This window comes from Rattus rattus, chromosome 7, assembly GCF_011064425.1.
Source record: "Rattus rattus isolate New Zealand chromosome 7, Rrattus_CSIRO_v1, whole genome shotgun sequence".
NCBI lineage: Eukaryota > Metazoa > Chordata > Mammalia > Rodentia > Muridae > Rattus > Rattus rattus.
Window position 1 is genome coordinate 38,113,256 of NC_046160.1, and position 13,730 is coordinate 38,126,985.

A 13,730-nucleotide genomic window follows, 5' to 3' on the forward strand; every position below is an offset into this window, starting at 1 on the left:
TGTTTCCTCTATGTGGCAAAATGCTGGGTCCCCTTTATGTATCAAGTCTGTTAGTCCTTGTCTGTTTATTGGGGAATTGAGTTCATTGATGTTAAGAGATATTAAGGAATAGTGATTGTTGCTTTCTGTTATTTTTGTTGTTTGAGGTGAAATTATGTTTGGTTTTGTTGTAAGAAGATTACTTTCTTGCTTTTTCTAGGGTGTAGTTTCCCTCCTTGTGTTGGAATTTTCCATCTATTATCCTTTGTAGGGCTGGATTTGTAGAAAGACATTGTGTAAATTTGGTTTTGTCATGGACTATCTTGGTTTCTCCATCTATGTTAATTGAGAGTTTTGCAGGATACAGTAACCTGGGATGGCATTTGTGTTCTCTTAGGATCTGTGTGACACCTATCCAGGATCTTCTGGCTCTCATAGTCTCTGTTGAGAAGTCTGGTGTAATTCTAACAGGTTTGCCTTTATATATTACTTGACCTTTTTCCCTTATTGCTTTTAATATTCTTTCTTTGTTTTGTGCATTTGGTGTTTTGACTATTATGTGACAGGAGGAATTTCTTTTCTGGTCCAATCTATTTGGAGTTCTGTATGCCTCTTGTATAATTATGGGCATCTCTTTCTTTAGGTTAGGGAGGTTTTCTTCTTTGATTTTGTTGAAGATATTTACTGGCCACCACACCTGTTTCTTAAGCTAAAGATTGTCACTCTGCACTGTGTAATCATGGTAAACAAGGCCATCTCCACACTGAAAGTTCTAGGTCCTGTTCTAGTCAGCACATCTTACCTTTAGGCCAGTACCCAAAGTGCGGACAGCCTGATGCTGGACTAGCTAAACATGCCTCGACTGTTCTTCTTCACAGGGAAGGATTTGCTAGAAGTGCAGAGCCAAGAAGGAGTAAGCACTGCCTTCAGCATTTAATCAGAAAGTCTAGTTGGGGCAGAAGAGAGACTGTGTCCCAACATAGAGTATGATAGGGGCTGACTTGCCTTCCTACCTCAGACAAAGATGCGAAACAACAACAGAAGACCCTTTAAGATACATAACTAATTTAGCAGATGACTCAGTTCCACAAACCACTTTGCTTTTATAAAAAGTGTGTGTATGTATGGGTATGTGCATGTGCATGTGAGTGTAGGTGCCTATGGAGTCCAGCAGGGGGAGCTGGGTTTGGGATGTTTGTGAGTTGATGATTGGTATGGAACCCAAGGGTCTTCTGCAAGACCCATGCATGCTCTCAGCCCTGAGTCATCTCCCCATCCCCATACAGGTGTGTTCCTTTGAGGTGGCTTCTTCAGTCGATAGCTCAAATGCTTGTTTGCTTCCCTGTTAGTCAGACAGGATATTACCCCAGTATATACTTAACCAAAAGCACTGGGGAATGGTGGAGTGATAATCTCCTTGATCATGGCAATGGAGACACGTCCCATCAAGATATGCAAATACTCAGGTACACAAATACATCAGATTGGACACTTGAAATGTGTGCAGTTTATCCTGTGCTTTGATGCTCACTGAGGCTCCAGTGGTTTAGTCAGTGTTAATTTTATAGTGCAGTTCAAATGTAAACATAGTGAAGGAGCCTCCATTTGCAGGTGGAGTCAGGGCACTAATTTCATAGGAATTGAACAGCCGTAACTAATAGCTTCTTTTATTTCTGTCTTTGATGTTTCTTGGTTGGGACTGATTAAGTCAACTACCATCATTTTTAGTTTGAAAGAATATAATATTACTACCAAGCTTCATATTTAAGAGTCTCAACCCAAGGGAGTGAGAATGTACAGTTCTTAAAAGTGGATGACATTTTTTTTCTTTTCTTCCTGTTTAGTGGCATGATCTAGAACATTCTGTGTGCTGGACAAGTGTCCTATTAACTGTATCCCTGGTCTCAATGTGTTTTTGTAAAAGGCTGTGTGAGTCTGAGAGGCTGCCCTCCACACCATAGGCAAGCCTGAGTGAAGTTATACAACTTCAGTGGTTACTCTGGGCTTTACACTAGCCCAGGCATAGTCAACACATGGAAGAGTGTATGGTTGTGCTTCCTGGAGTGTGGTGCTGTTGAAATCAGTGGGTGAAGAATGACTAGTGAGTCAGTAGCCTGGAACGCCTGTTCCAGAGGCTGCGATAGAGCTCTCCTGTCCTGACAGTCTGCTTCTCTCCTCTCCCCTCAGTTCACTGTGTGTGATTCTTCAAGTTCTTGGCACTGTGTACAATCCCAGGAAAGCCTTCTGAGTGGAAAGCTTTTTTCCTGGTGTGTTTTAGTCAGGAAAAAGAACTTAGGGTCCTTAATCTGGCCAGTTTAGATGGCACATATTTTTATAAGTCCTTAAGCATTTAATATCAAGTATGGGCTTAAATTATGTGAGTTTAATAATTTTTGTAAGAACAGTGCATGTTGAAAACTATGTAAGTGGAAGCCCAAGTGCCCAGCACTCTGAGCAGCTCCTGTCCCAACCTTTGTTTTTCTGTGTAGGGAAAGGGAAAGGAAACTTTAAGTCTCACTGAGTATTTGTCTTCATGGTTTCTACTATGTTGTTCAAAGTATCACAGATTTCTGTTAAGTATTGAATATGCCACAGTCTAATTATGGGGGTGTTTAGCCTTCCCTAGTTCTTGTTGTTCTGTGTCTTACATAGTTTGAGAGTAACACTTCTTACATGTTTTACTGTCTTTTCTGGATAATGGTGTTGTGCTATTTTGGCATGTCTTATCTTCTCACCATATCCTCTTTAGTATACCATAGTGCTTTGAAAACAGTATCTGCACCCAGAAATGTATTGTTAGAGGCATGTCTCTTACTGTGTTTGAGATGGGTTTCATGTAGCCCATGTAGCTGGCTCTTGGGGCTTGAACTAGTGTTCGGGCATGTTAGGTTGGTGGGGTACTCCTCAGCTTATGCCTTTTACTCTTATGAGACTCACTCTGCTGCAGGTGGTAGAGCCTGGAATGAGAGCTCAAAGGACAAGGGCGTTCCCAGGCTATCAGGAACCCTCCTCCCCCACAAAAGATAAGCTTCATTCTCAATTTTTAAATTTAGAAAAGTTTATTAATATTATTTACTATTTAAAATTTTTTACTTTTATCCAGAAATGAGACTCAGTATTTTGTTTTTAGTTGCAAGAAAGTCAGTCTGAAATAATTGCCCTTGATAGCCATTGGTACCAATCAGTTTGTTATAAACGGTACTATTACCATTTTAAAGTGCTTTTATTGGAAATAAAAAGTGCTTTTATTTTATTTATTTTATTTTTTTCAGATAAGGTCTTACTTTGTAATGCTGTCTGGCCTGGAACTTATTTATGTAGACCAGGTTTGCCCTGCCTCTGACTCCCTAATGCTGGGATTAAAGGCATGCTCCCCACACCCATGGTAGTACTTTTGTAAATGAAATCCTTTCTGAATTAATGTTCACACAACCATGCTGAAAGAGGATGAGCCTCCCTGTGTGTCAGGCATTAGCCGTGGCAGGGAGTCAGGGAATTGGTTGTTTTTGTTGTCCCTTGTTTATTTTCAGGGAGGGTCTATGTAGCACAGGCTGGTCTTAAACTCTTGATCTTCCTGCCTTCACCACCTAAGTGCTTGGGTTATGAGCATGTGCCACTATCCCTAACCACACATTGTTTTCATGTTAAAGTGTATTTTGCACAGATAAAACATGAGTATATTTTATTTTTGGTTTTGTTTGATTCCCCTTATTTTTTAAAAAATTAAATAAAAGCTTTTAATACATCTTTGTTTTGCTGTTGTTTTCAAGATATGGTTTCTCTGTGTAGCCCTGGCCGTCCTGGAACTTGCTCTGTAGACCAGGCAAGCCTCAAATTAAAAAATCTGACTGTCAGGGGTTGGGGATTTAGCTCAGTGGTAGAGCGCTTGCCTAGGAAGCACAAGGCTCTGGGTTCGGTCCCCAGCTCCGGAAAAAAAAGAACCAAAAAAAAATCTGACTGTCTCTGCTTTCCAAATGCTGGGATTAAAGTCATGCACCACCTTGTCCAGCTTTTTAAATTCAAATTTAATTGCATTGTAATCTCACAGTTTAAGGTAAAGGTTTGTTTGTTTGGTTACTGTGTAATTGTCTCTTTTAGGAACCAATGTTTTGAATGAGAAAGTAGAGTAAAGATAACTATCATAGTAAGGCTTCGCAGTCCTGGGTCCAGGCACTCTCAGTGTGCACTTGGGAGGTGAGCTTCAAGGTACAGAGCTTTTCTCCTCATGGCCTGTCTTTGTTTCCTGCAGCGATCCGAGGAAGTCGTGAGCACCGCAGTTATCCCTAACACCAAGATCAACTCCATTAGCAGGGGCCTGAGACAGAGAAGCAAGCATGGTGAGCACCAATGCCCACAGCAAGGCTCCCTCACACGTTCCTTCATGATGTGAGGACATAGACGAAAGACCAAGTTATTTAAAGTCCAGTCACTGCTGGGGGTACACTCAGGAGCAAATGCGCTGAAGTATGTGTTGTCCGTAGGCTGCTCTTCTGCAGGGGCAGCTGTCCCGCAGAAGGTAGTAACAGTGTCAGCTGTCTGAACCTGGCCTGTGTCTTGTGCTGTGCCATAGTGATGCGATTGTCTGGAATGGTTCAGCTGAGTGCCTTTCAGATTGGGCTAGCTCAATACCATCCATGTTCAACTTTTGAACACTATTTCTCACGTTGAATTTTGAACATACCTTTTTAAAACAGGAAAGATTATTTTTTCCTAAGATAGCTATAGCATGAGTACTGATTCAGTGAATTCTTACAGTGGGCCATTATTGAGAAGGATCTGAAAATATCCAGCTGGCGTTTTTATATTTTTGTGACTAACTAGGACCAGATAGATTGTCAAGTGGAAGCCCACTGACATAATGGTATGGTAAATAGTTCTACAAAAGGTCGCTGTCAAGGTATGCATCCAAATGTATATGTGGAGACATGTGTATGAACATACATATATGGATATACATGAAATATATATGTGAAATCCTTAGATAAATAACAGAGAGAATGCTCAAATACTAACACAGATTTCTGTTTAAGCTTTAATAGTAACTTTAAAAGAAATGATTATTTTATGTTTATGTATGTTGGTATTTTTCTGTATATGCAGGTGCCCTTAGAGGGCAGAGGACTGTGTTATAGATGGTTGTGACCCCACCATGTAGATGCTGGGAATGGAGCCCAGGTCCTCTTCAAGAGCAGCTAGTGCTCTTTCATCACTGACCCGTCCACCTCTCCAGCCCAATAGTGACTTTTTAATAGGCTAAAACTTGGTTTTATTCAGTTTTATTAGAGTAAAACATGATTAGTTGTAACTTAGATATGTAAATAGTTAAAGTGTATAGTTCAGGTTTAAATGTCTATGGAACCTTGGATGGTGCATTAGGTGGTGTCTCCTAGTCAATGCCAGAGTCATGGCATTGTCACCTGTGAAAGAAAACCATTTACCAATATATGTAGGAGAGTACAGAGAATGTTAAATGCAACATCGTCAGTGTCTAACTTTGTATGACAGTATGTGGGAACCTTGTCCATGCATACCACGTGGAGGGTTTATCCGGTTCGCCTCTGCATGCATCAGAAATGATTGGCTTTTTTTATATTTAAGACTCTGTCCTTCACTGATGTTCTGGTGAGTGGAAGGAGTTGGAGTCTTCAGGGTGTGCAGAGAAGCTGTGTGGGAGTCAGTAACAAACTTCGGAAGCCATGTGTGAGAAATTTTGATAGTGTGCTTTTGAATGAATTTCTGTGTTTGCCTGGCTATGGCAGGTAAAATACAAGGGTCTTCACCCACTGTAGCATTGTCTCCAATTGGTTGTTACCATAGCTAAACATATAATTCTGACTGCTCTGGCAATTTCTTTATGATCTCTTACCTCATAAGAATGGTCCATTTGAAATATTCAGGAGCTAGGAAATGGCTCTCTCAGTGAAGTACCTGACATACAAGCACTGGAGGTAAGAGCCTCAAAACACATGTACAAGTGGCTAATTATGCCATGCTCCTTGTGACCTCAGTACTGGGAGGGATGGATTCAGGTAGATCTGCAAAGCTCACTGGCCAGCCATCCTCACCAAATTCACTGGGAAACCCCATTTTAAAAGCTAAAGGTGGAAGGGCTGGAGAGATGGGACAGCAGGGAAGAGCATTTTGCCAACATCCACATGATGGCTTACAGCTGACAGTAGTTTGAGTTTCAGGGGATCGGATGGTTTCTTCTGGCTTCTGTGGGCACCTGGTTTTTTTATGTGGTACATATACATACAAACAGGTAGAACACCCATATACATGAAATGAAATAATAGTAATTTTTAAAGGATTTAGAGTGATCAAGGAAGACCCTGTCATTGATTACAAATCTACACACTCCCACACATAGCCACATGCAACCCACTTACATGTGCACACACAGTAACAATTACACACACTGCACACAATATCACACATAGATACTTAGGATACATCTGGTACCTAGGCACTGGTGTATCAGATTTCTTAGTTTCAGTTTCTCTCTCCAGAACCATTTTCATAAAAGCAGAGTGCCATTTTGAGTTTGTTTTCTTAAATGTGTGGATTGCCCTTTCCTGACCTCTAGGCATCATTTGTTGGATCATGGCATTGCATATTCATCAACTAAAATACTGTTGAAATGGAACAGAAAACTGGTGGGTGCAGTGACCAAGTATTTCCACATAGGAATGCTTTGGGCACTGTAAAATACTCATTTACAAACTTAAATGATGGCAAAGCCTTTGATTCTAGCACTAGGAGGCAAAGGCAGACAGTTCCATGCCGGCTTGGTCTATGTATTGAGTCACAGGGCAACCTGGGTTACAGTAAGACACTGTCTCAAAACCAAACAAAAACAAAAACAAAAACAAAAATCTCAAACAAACAAATTTCACCCATTTTTAAAACATACCAAGTAGTCAGTTTTCTGCCTCATGGATAACTGAGAAAATTGAGTATGATAACAAAATGTTTAGCTTTAGCATCTTTATACAAATACATCCAATTAGTAAAAAGAATGTACAGATAGAAACTATCAGGCTGGGGCTGGAGAGATGGCTCAGTGGTTAAGAGCACTGACTGCTGTTCCAGAGATCCTGAGTTCAATTCCCAGCAACCACATAGTGACTCACAACCGTCTGTCATGAGACCTGATGCCCTCTTCTGGTTGTTTGAAAACAGCTACAGTGTACTTATATATAATAAATAAATAAATAAATAAATAAATAAATAAATAAATAAATAAATAAATAAATCTTTAAAAAAAAAGAAAGAAAGAAAGAAAGAAAGAGACTATCAGGCTGGAGAGATGGTTCAACAGTTAAAAGCACTGGCTACTTTTCCAAAGTTCCTGAGTATATTTCCTAGCAACCACATTGTCCTAGGGTTTCTTTTTTTTTTTTTCCGAGCTGGGGACTGAACCCAGGGCCTTGCACTTGCTAGGCAAGCGCTCTACCACTGAGCTAAATCCCCAACCCCTGTCCTAGGGTTCCTAATGTTGTGATAAAGCACCATGACCAAGAATCAAGTTGGGAGGGAAGGGCTTATTTGTCTTATACTTCCAGATTATAATCTATTATTGGAGGTAGCCAGGACAGGAACTCAAGCGAGGTCGGAACCTGGAGGCAGAAGTTCGTCCAGCGGCCAAGGAGGAGTGTTGTTGACTGGCTTGCTTCTCCTGGCATGCTCGTCAGCTTTCTCATAGTACTCAGACCACCAGCCCAAAGGTGGTACCCACAATGGGCTGGTCCCTCCCCCACTGATCACTAATTGAGAAAATGCCATCCCTACAGCTGGATCTCATGGAGGCGTTTTCTCAACTTGGGGTCTTTTTGTCCCGATGACTAACTTGTGTCAAGTTGACACAGAAGTTGAGCAGCCACTATACACATGGTGTACTTACAACCATCTATAAAGTGATGCCTTCTTCTGTCATGTGGGCATATATGCAAATGGAGCACTCACATACATAAGTAAATAAATGTTAGAAGAAGAAAGAAGCTATTCATGGTTGAGTATAGTGATGGATGTCTGTGCTTTCAGCACTTAGGAGATGGAAACATAGGCAGGGAAATTGATACACATCTGAGGCCACCTCATGTGCATAGCAAGTTCCCTGCTGGGCAGAGTCACATAGTGGGACCTTATTAAAAAAACAAACAAAACAAAACCCAAAGCATGTACACATATATAGCATACAAAATCACATATACAAAATGTACATACATACAATATGTACAACACAAATAGACACAAAATCCACATACATACATACAAAGTATACACACATACACAAAGAATACATGCATATTCATAAAGCGTACATGTGTACACACAAGAAAACTATTTGAAGTACAAAAATGGAAGTCTTTCGGCACATGTAAAGAGAGATGGCATTATGTAGAAGCATTGTAGTGAGTAGGAATCTATGCGTCTAAGGCTTGTTATTTGTCCTTCAGAGAAAGGCTGGGATTGGTACGTGTGCGAAGGCTTCCAGTGCATACTTTATCACCAGGCAGAAGCCCTGGAGACCCTCGGAGTAAGCCCAGAACTAAAGGTAAGTGACGTGTGTCTGGATGTTAGCTGTTGTCGTTTGAAACGTGGGACTTGAGTGGACCCTCCCCTAACTCTGAACTTAGAAGTCTATCTTGAGGTCTGCATTTAATCCCCAGCACTGAAAAACAAAATGGAACATTATTTATTTGGTTTTCCCATGTGCCCAGTAAGGAGAAGCATGTGAGAACGCATGTAGATGAGGGGCCATCGGTAGAGTGTGAGAGCTTGTGTGGTACATGTGCCTGTGCGTATGTCACCATCACCTGTTTTCCTTCCTTGGTAGAATGAAGTCTTGCACAGTTTTTGGAAGCGCTACCTTCAGAAGAGCAAGCAGGCCTATTGTAAAAACCCAGTTCGCACAAGTGGAAGGAAAGCCAAGGTGAGCCCTGGGCCCTGACATGAGGCACTAAAATTCACTCGCGTGGCAGAAAAACAAGGGTGTTTCTCATGACTGCTTGAGTCTGACTGTGGTGCTTGTCTGTGGATTTTCAGGAAAGAGGCGTCTGGTGCAATCCAGAATGATCTAGACTTCAAAATGAATTGTGGCTGTTTATTAAACTAGTTATAACATGAAGGAATTAAAATTTATCTTCTGTCTTAGGGTTTTACTGTTATGAATAGACACCATGACCAAGGCACATTTTATAAAGGGCAATGTTTAATTGGGACTGGCTTACAGATTCAGAGGGTCAATCCATTATCCTTAAGGCTAGAACATGGCAACAACTAGGCAGGCATGGTGCAGGAGGAGCTGAGAGTTCTACATCTTCATCTGAAGGCTGCTAGTAGAATATTGGCTTCCAGGCAGCTAGGATGAGGGTCTTAAAGCCCACATCCACAGTGACAGACCTACTCCAACAAGGCCACACCTACTCCAACAGGGCCACACCTCCAAATAGTGCTACTCCCTGGGCCAAGCATATGCAAACCATCACAGTTTCCTTTTGGAAATTTTTGTTGTTTTGGTTTTGGTCTTTTGAGGCAAGGTCTAACTTCCTAGTCGAGACTGGCCTTGGACTCTTGGTAATCCTTCTGCTACAGGCTTTCAAGTACTAGGATTACAGCCACCAAACCCAACTCATGCATTTTATAGAGAGAACTTTAAGGAATTTCTTATTTGCTTTGTAGCATTGGAGTCAAACTAATATGTTGGGTAAACTCTGTGCCTCTGGGCTTCCTAACTGGCCTAGAAGAGGGCTTTTGAGGGACATCTGTCATTTGGCTGCTTAATTTGTAGTATTTGTTTATCTTGTTTTTTTATTGTTATTAGAATTTTTTGCATATGATAGTCCTATGATGATGATGATGGTGGTGGTGGTGGTGGTGGTGGTGGTGGTGGTGGTGGTGGTGGCGGCGGCTGTTTTTGAGACAGGATCTGATTATTTCTCCCTGGCTGGCCTTAAACTCACAGAGATCCACACTGCTTCTGCCTCCCAAGTGCTATGATTAAAGGCAAGTGCACCACCCAGCTTATTTTATTTTGAGACAGGGTCTTATGTATCCTAGGCCAGCCTTGCTGTATAGTCGAGGATGACCTTGGCTTGCCTTCGCCTCCCGAGTGCTAGATTGACAGATATAATTTTATGTTTATGCTGTATTCAGAAGATCCAAGCCAGGGCTTTGTGCATGCTAGGCAAGCATTCTAGCAACTGAACTGCATCCCCAGGCCCTGCGTGTGTCACTCCTTCAGTTGGCCCCCTGCTTACTTTACCTGGCATCTCCATATCTGCCCCTTACTGTCCCATCTCAGAGCTTTGAAGTGAAGGCCAGGCAATCTGGGTGTCCATCCAAGCCACTCTTTGAGCAGTTTTCTCTGAATTGCTTCCGAAGTGTGTTATGGCACTTTTGCTTGGAGTAAAGGACAGTTCCAGTGCTGAGGTGTGTCTGAAGAGTGGCAGCTACCCTCCAGGACTGAGGCAAGACTCAGTCCTCATGACTCACGTTTGCTAGAAACTTGGGAGGTGGTCCAGCATTTCCTAGTTTGGCAAGGACCTCATAAGTCTGTATGCAAAGGTCAGTGATCCAGGACTAAGATGCCTGGGTCAAAATGAAAGGAATAAGTTATAGGTGAACAAAGGAGGGGCCTCAGAGATGCACATGGGTCACTAACCTGTCCAGGTATAGGAGCCCACATGCTTGTCACGAAAAGCAAAAGGTGCTCTATGGTTTTATGATGCCATAAAAAAGAAAGAAAGAATTATTCAAAATAGTCAAAACATGACTTTTAAATTTCATACTTGGTGTCTCTGGTTGTCTTTGCACCCTGGGATGCTGCCTAGCACATAGAAAACAGAAATGAAAAATTGGGGTTCTCTATGACACTTTAATCTTAGGCTAACTGAAAACTTAAAAAAGTTTTGTTGATGTGAGTAAACACCTGGTGGATAGTATCACATTAAATCCTAGCGAATAAGAAATGAATTGGAAGCCCATTGGTAAATCACATCATTTCTGTCACACTAGTATCGCAGTACTGTTTCCTGAAAGGGAGAGAAAAATATATTTTAAATTAAAAATGTGTTTGGGCTGGTACAACCACTCTGAAAATCAGTCTGGAGGTTCCTCAGAAAATCGGACATTGTACTACCTGAGGACCCCGCTATACCCCTCCTGGGCATATACCCAAATATGCTCTAACATATAACAAAGACACATGCTCCACTATGTTCATAGCAGCCTTATTTACAATAGCCAGAAGCTGGAAAGAACCCAGATGCCCTTCAACAGAGGAATGGATTCAAAAAATGTGATACATCTCCACAATGAGTACTACTCAGCTATCAAAAACAATGACTTCATGAAATTTGTGGGCAAATGGAATGAACTAGAAAATATCATCCTAAGTGAGGTCACTCAGTCACAGGAAAACACACTTGGTATGCACTCATTGATAAGTGGATATTAGCCAAAAAGCTCGAGTTACCCAAGATGTAATCCACAGACCACAGGAAGCTCAAGAAGAAGGATGACCAAAATGTGGATGCTCCCACTCCTTCTTAAAAGGGGAAAAAAAAAATATCCATAGGAGGGAATATGGAAGCAAAGTTTAGAGCAGTGACTGAGGAACTGTCATTCAGAGCCTGACCCACATGTGGCATATATATATATATATATATATATATATATCTCCAGCAAAACTAGATAAGATTGATGAAGATAAAAAATGCATGCTGAAAGGGACCAGATATAGATCTCTCCTGAGAGACACATCCAGAGCATTTCCAATACAAAGGTCAATGCTAGCACAAACCACCGAACTAAGAACAGGAACCTCCTTGGGGGGAATTAGAGGAAGTATTGAAAGAGGTGAAGGAGTTTGTAACCCCATAAAAACAACAATGCTAACCAATCAGAGCTTCCAGGGACTAAACCACTACCAAAAGACTATATACATGGACTAACCCAGGGCTCCAACTGCATATGTAGTAGAAAACAGCCTTGTTGGGATACCAGTGGAAAGGGAAGCCCTTGGTCCTGCCAAGGTTGGACCCCCAGTGCAGGGGAATATGGGGGGGGATGTATAGGAGGCATACCCATATGGGGGAGGGGGGAGGGATGGGGGTGCTTATGGACAGGAAACCAGGAAGGGGAATAACATTTGAAATATAAGTAAAGAAATATATCTAATAAAAAATTTTAAAAAATGTGTTTGGGGAGTCACTTACAGATAGAGAACTTGCCTAGTGGTTCTGGACCACAGATCCCACCTTGGAATGTAGGGACCTCAGTAACTCTGCAAATTCGACCTTAGGGCTTTGGATGCAACTGTTCCAAGTAGAGAGGCCAGTGTCTGCACCCTAACCTACCGTGTTTGAGCTATGGATAACTATTGATTCCAGATCGAGCAAACGAATGTGTATAGTAAGGCCTTGGGAAGGATGTTATATAACCCAGACTGGCCATGGAGGACTTACCAGTATGGTGAAGGGTCTTGGGAAATGAGGTTAGCATGAGGTGTGGAAAAGAAGCAATGCTGAACTTCAGGCCTCCCTGGACCACCCACCCAATCCTATATCAGGTGAGCGGCAGCGGATGGGGCTGGCAGCACACAAGACAGGATGAGCAGTAGGCTGTAGAAGGGTTTTGGTGAGAGATCCAACGGGACTTCCTGATGGTCTACATGTTGGGTGTGGGAGGCAGGAGTCAAGGATGCCTGTAGGTTTCTCAGCCTAAGCAGGTAGAAGGAAAGAACTGCCACAAACAGAAAGGACAGGTGGGACCAGGGGTAGGGTTTGGGACATGTTAAGTTTGAGACAGCTGTTAGACATCCAAGAGGAGAAATCACATATGTAGTGAAACAGACAAGTCTGTAGTGGAAAGGATAGACATTTAAAACTGCCAGTGTACATTATAGCCATGAAATAATCAAATCCAGGCTCTAAGCATTCTACCCCTGAACTACAGCTTCCAAACAAGTGCCTGTTACTCTGTGATAAAACATCACGACCGTAAGCAACTGGGGAGGAGAGGGTTTAATTCTCTGATACTCCACATCCTAGTGCGTCACTGAAGGAGGTTAGGCAAGAGCTGCAGCAGCGACTCTGGAGGAACACTACAAACTGACTGGCTCCAGCTTGCTCAGCCTCTTCTGTTATTGTTTTGTTTTACATGGAAAATGGTAGCATTTATATGAACCTCCCTGTGTGGCTTCGGCCGGCAGGACACAGGCAGACCCAGCACCCTTCATCTTTTCCTCAGCTCTTCTGATGAACACTTTGGCCTTGAGGACGACAGGCTGCTTAGGGACCTCTCCCTTCCCCAGGACTTTGCAGGATCCTGATTGTACCACAGCAGTGATGGCAGCAGCTCCATTCTTGTTTTTGCAGCACTCCACCTGTGTCTGCTCAGCAAGGCAGCAGCTGAAAGGCAAAAGGATGGCATCAAGTCTCCCAGCCTACTTTCCTATACAGCCCAGGGCCATCTGCCTGGGATAGCAGCACCCAGAGGCTGGGCCTCTGTAGCATTAATTTCCAAATGGCACACATGCTTGCTCACTGAAGTTCCTTCTTCCCAAATGACTCAAACTTGTGCTAAGTAAGCCAAAATTAGCCAGCATACTGAGATACCCCAACATTTTAAGTACCCTTAAGGAAGAATGCTGTAAATTAAACTGTGCATGCTAATGATTGTATGAGTTACCTGGATTTCAGGGGTTTTAAAATGTGGGTGGGTACATCACAAACGTAAAACACAGT

At 42.2% G+C, this 13,730-nt stretch overlaps 1 protein-coding gene across 1 annotated transcript in view; it reads left to right on the top strand.

Moving 5' to 3' along the window:
• Taf1b (TATA-box binding protein associated factor, RNA polymerase I subunit B) overlaps nucleotides 1–13,730 on the top strand; it is a 70,749-nt gene that overhangs the window by 10,875 nt on the left and 46,144 nt on the right. The window contains exons 3-5 of the mRNA XM_032907521.1: nucleotides 4,229–4,316; nucleotides 8,439–8,536; nucleotides 8,819–8,914. Coding sequence (XP_032763412.1) covers nucleotides 4,229–4,316; nucleotides 8,439–8,536; nucleotides 8,819–8,914 — 282 coding nt within the window. The remainder of the gene's footprint in view (nucleotides 1–4,228; nucleotides 4,317–8,438; nucleotides 8,537–8,818; nucleotides 8,915–13,730) is intronic.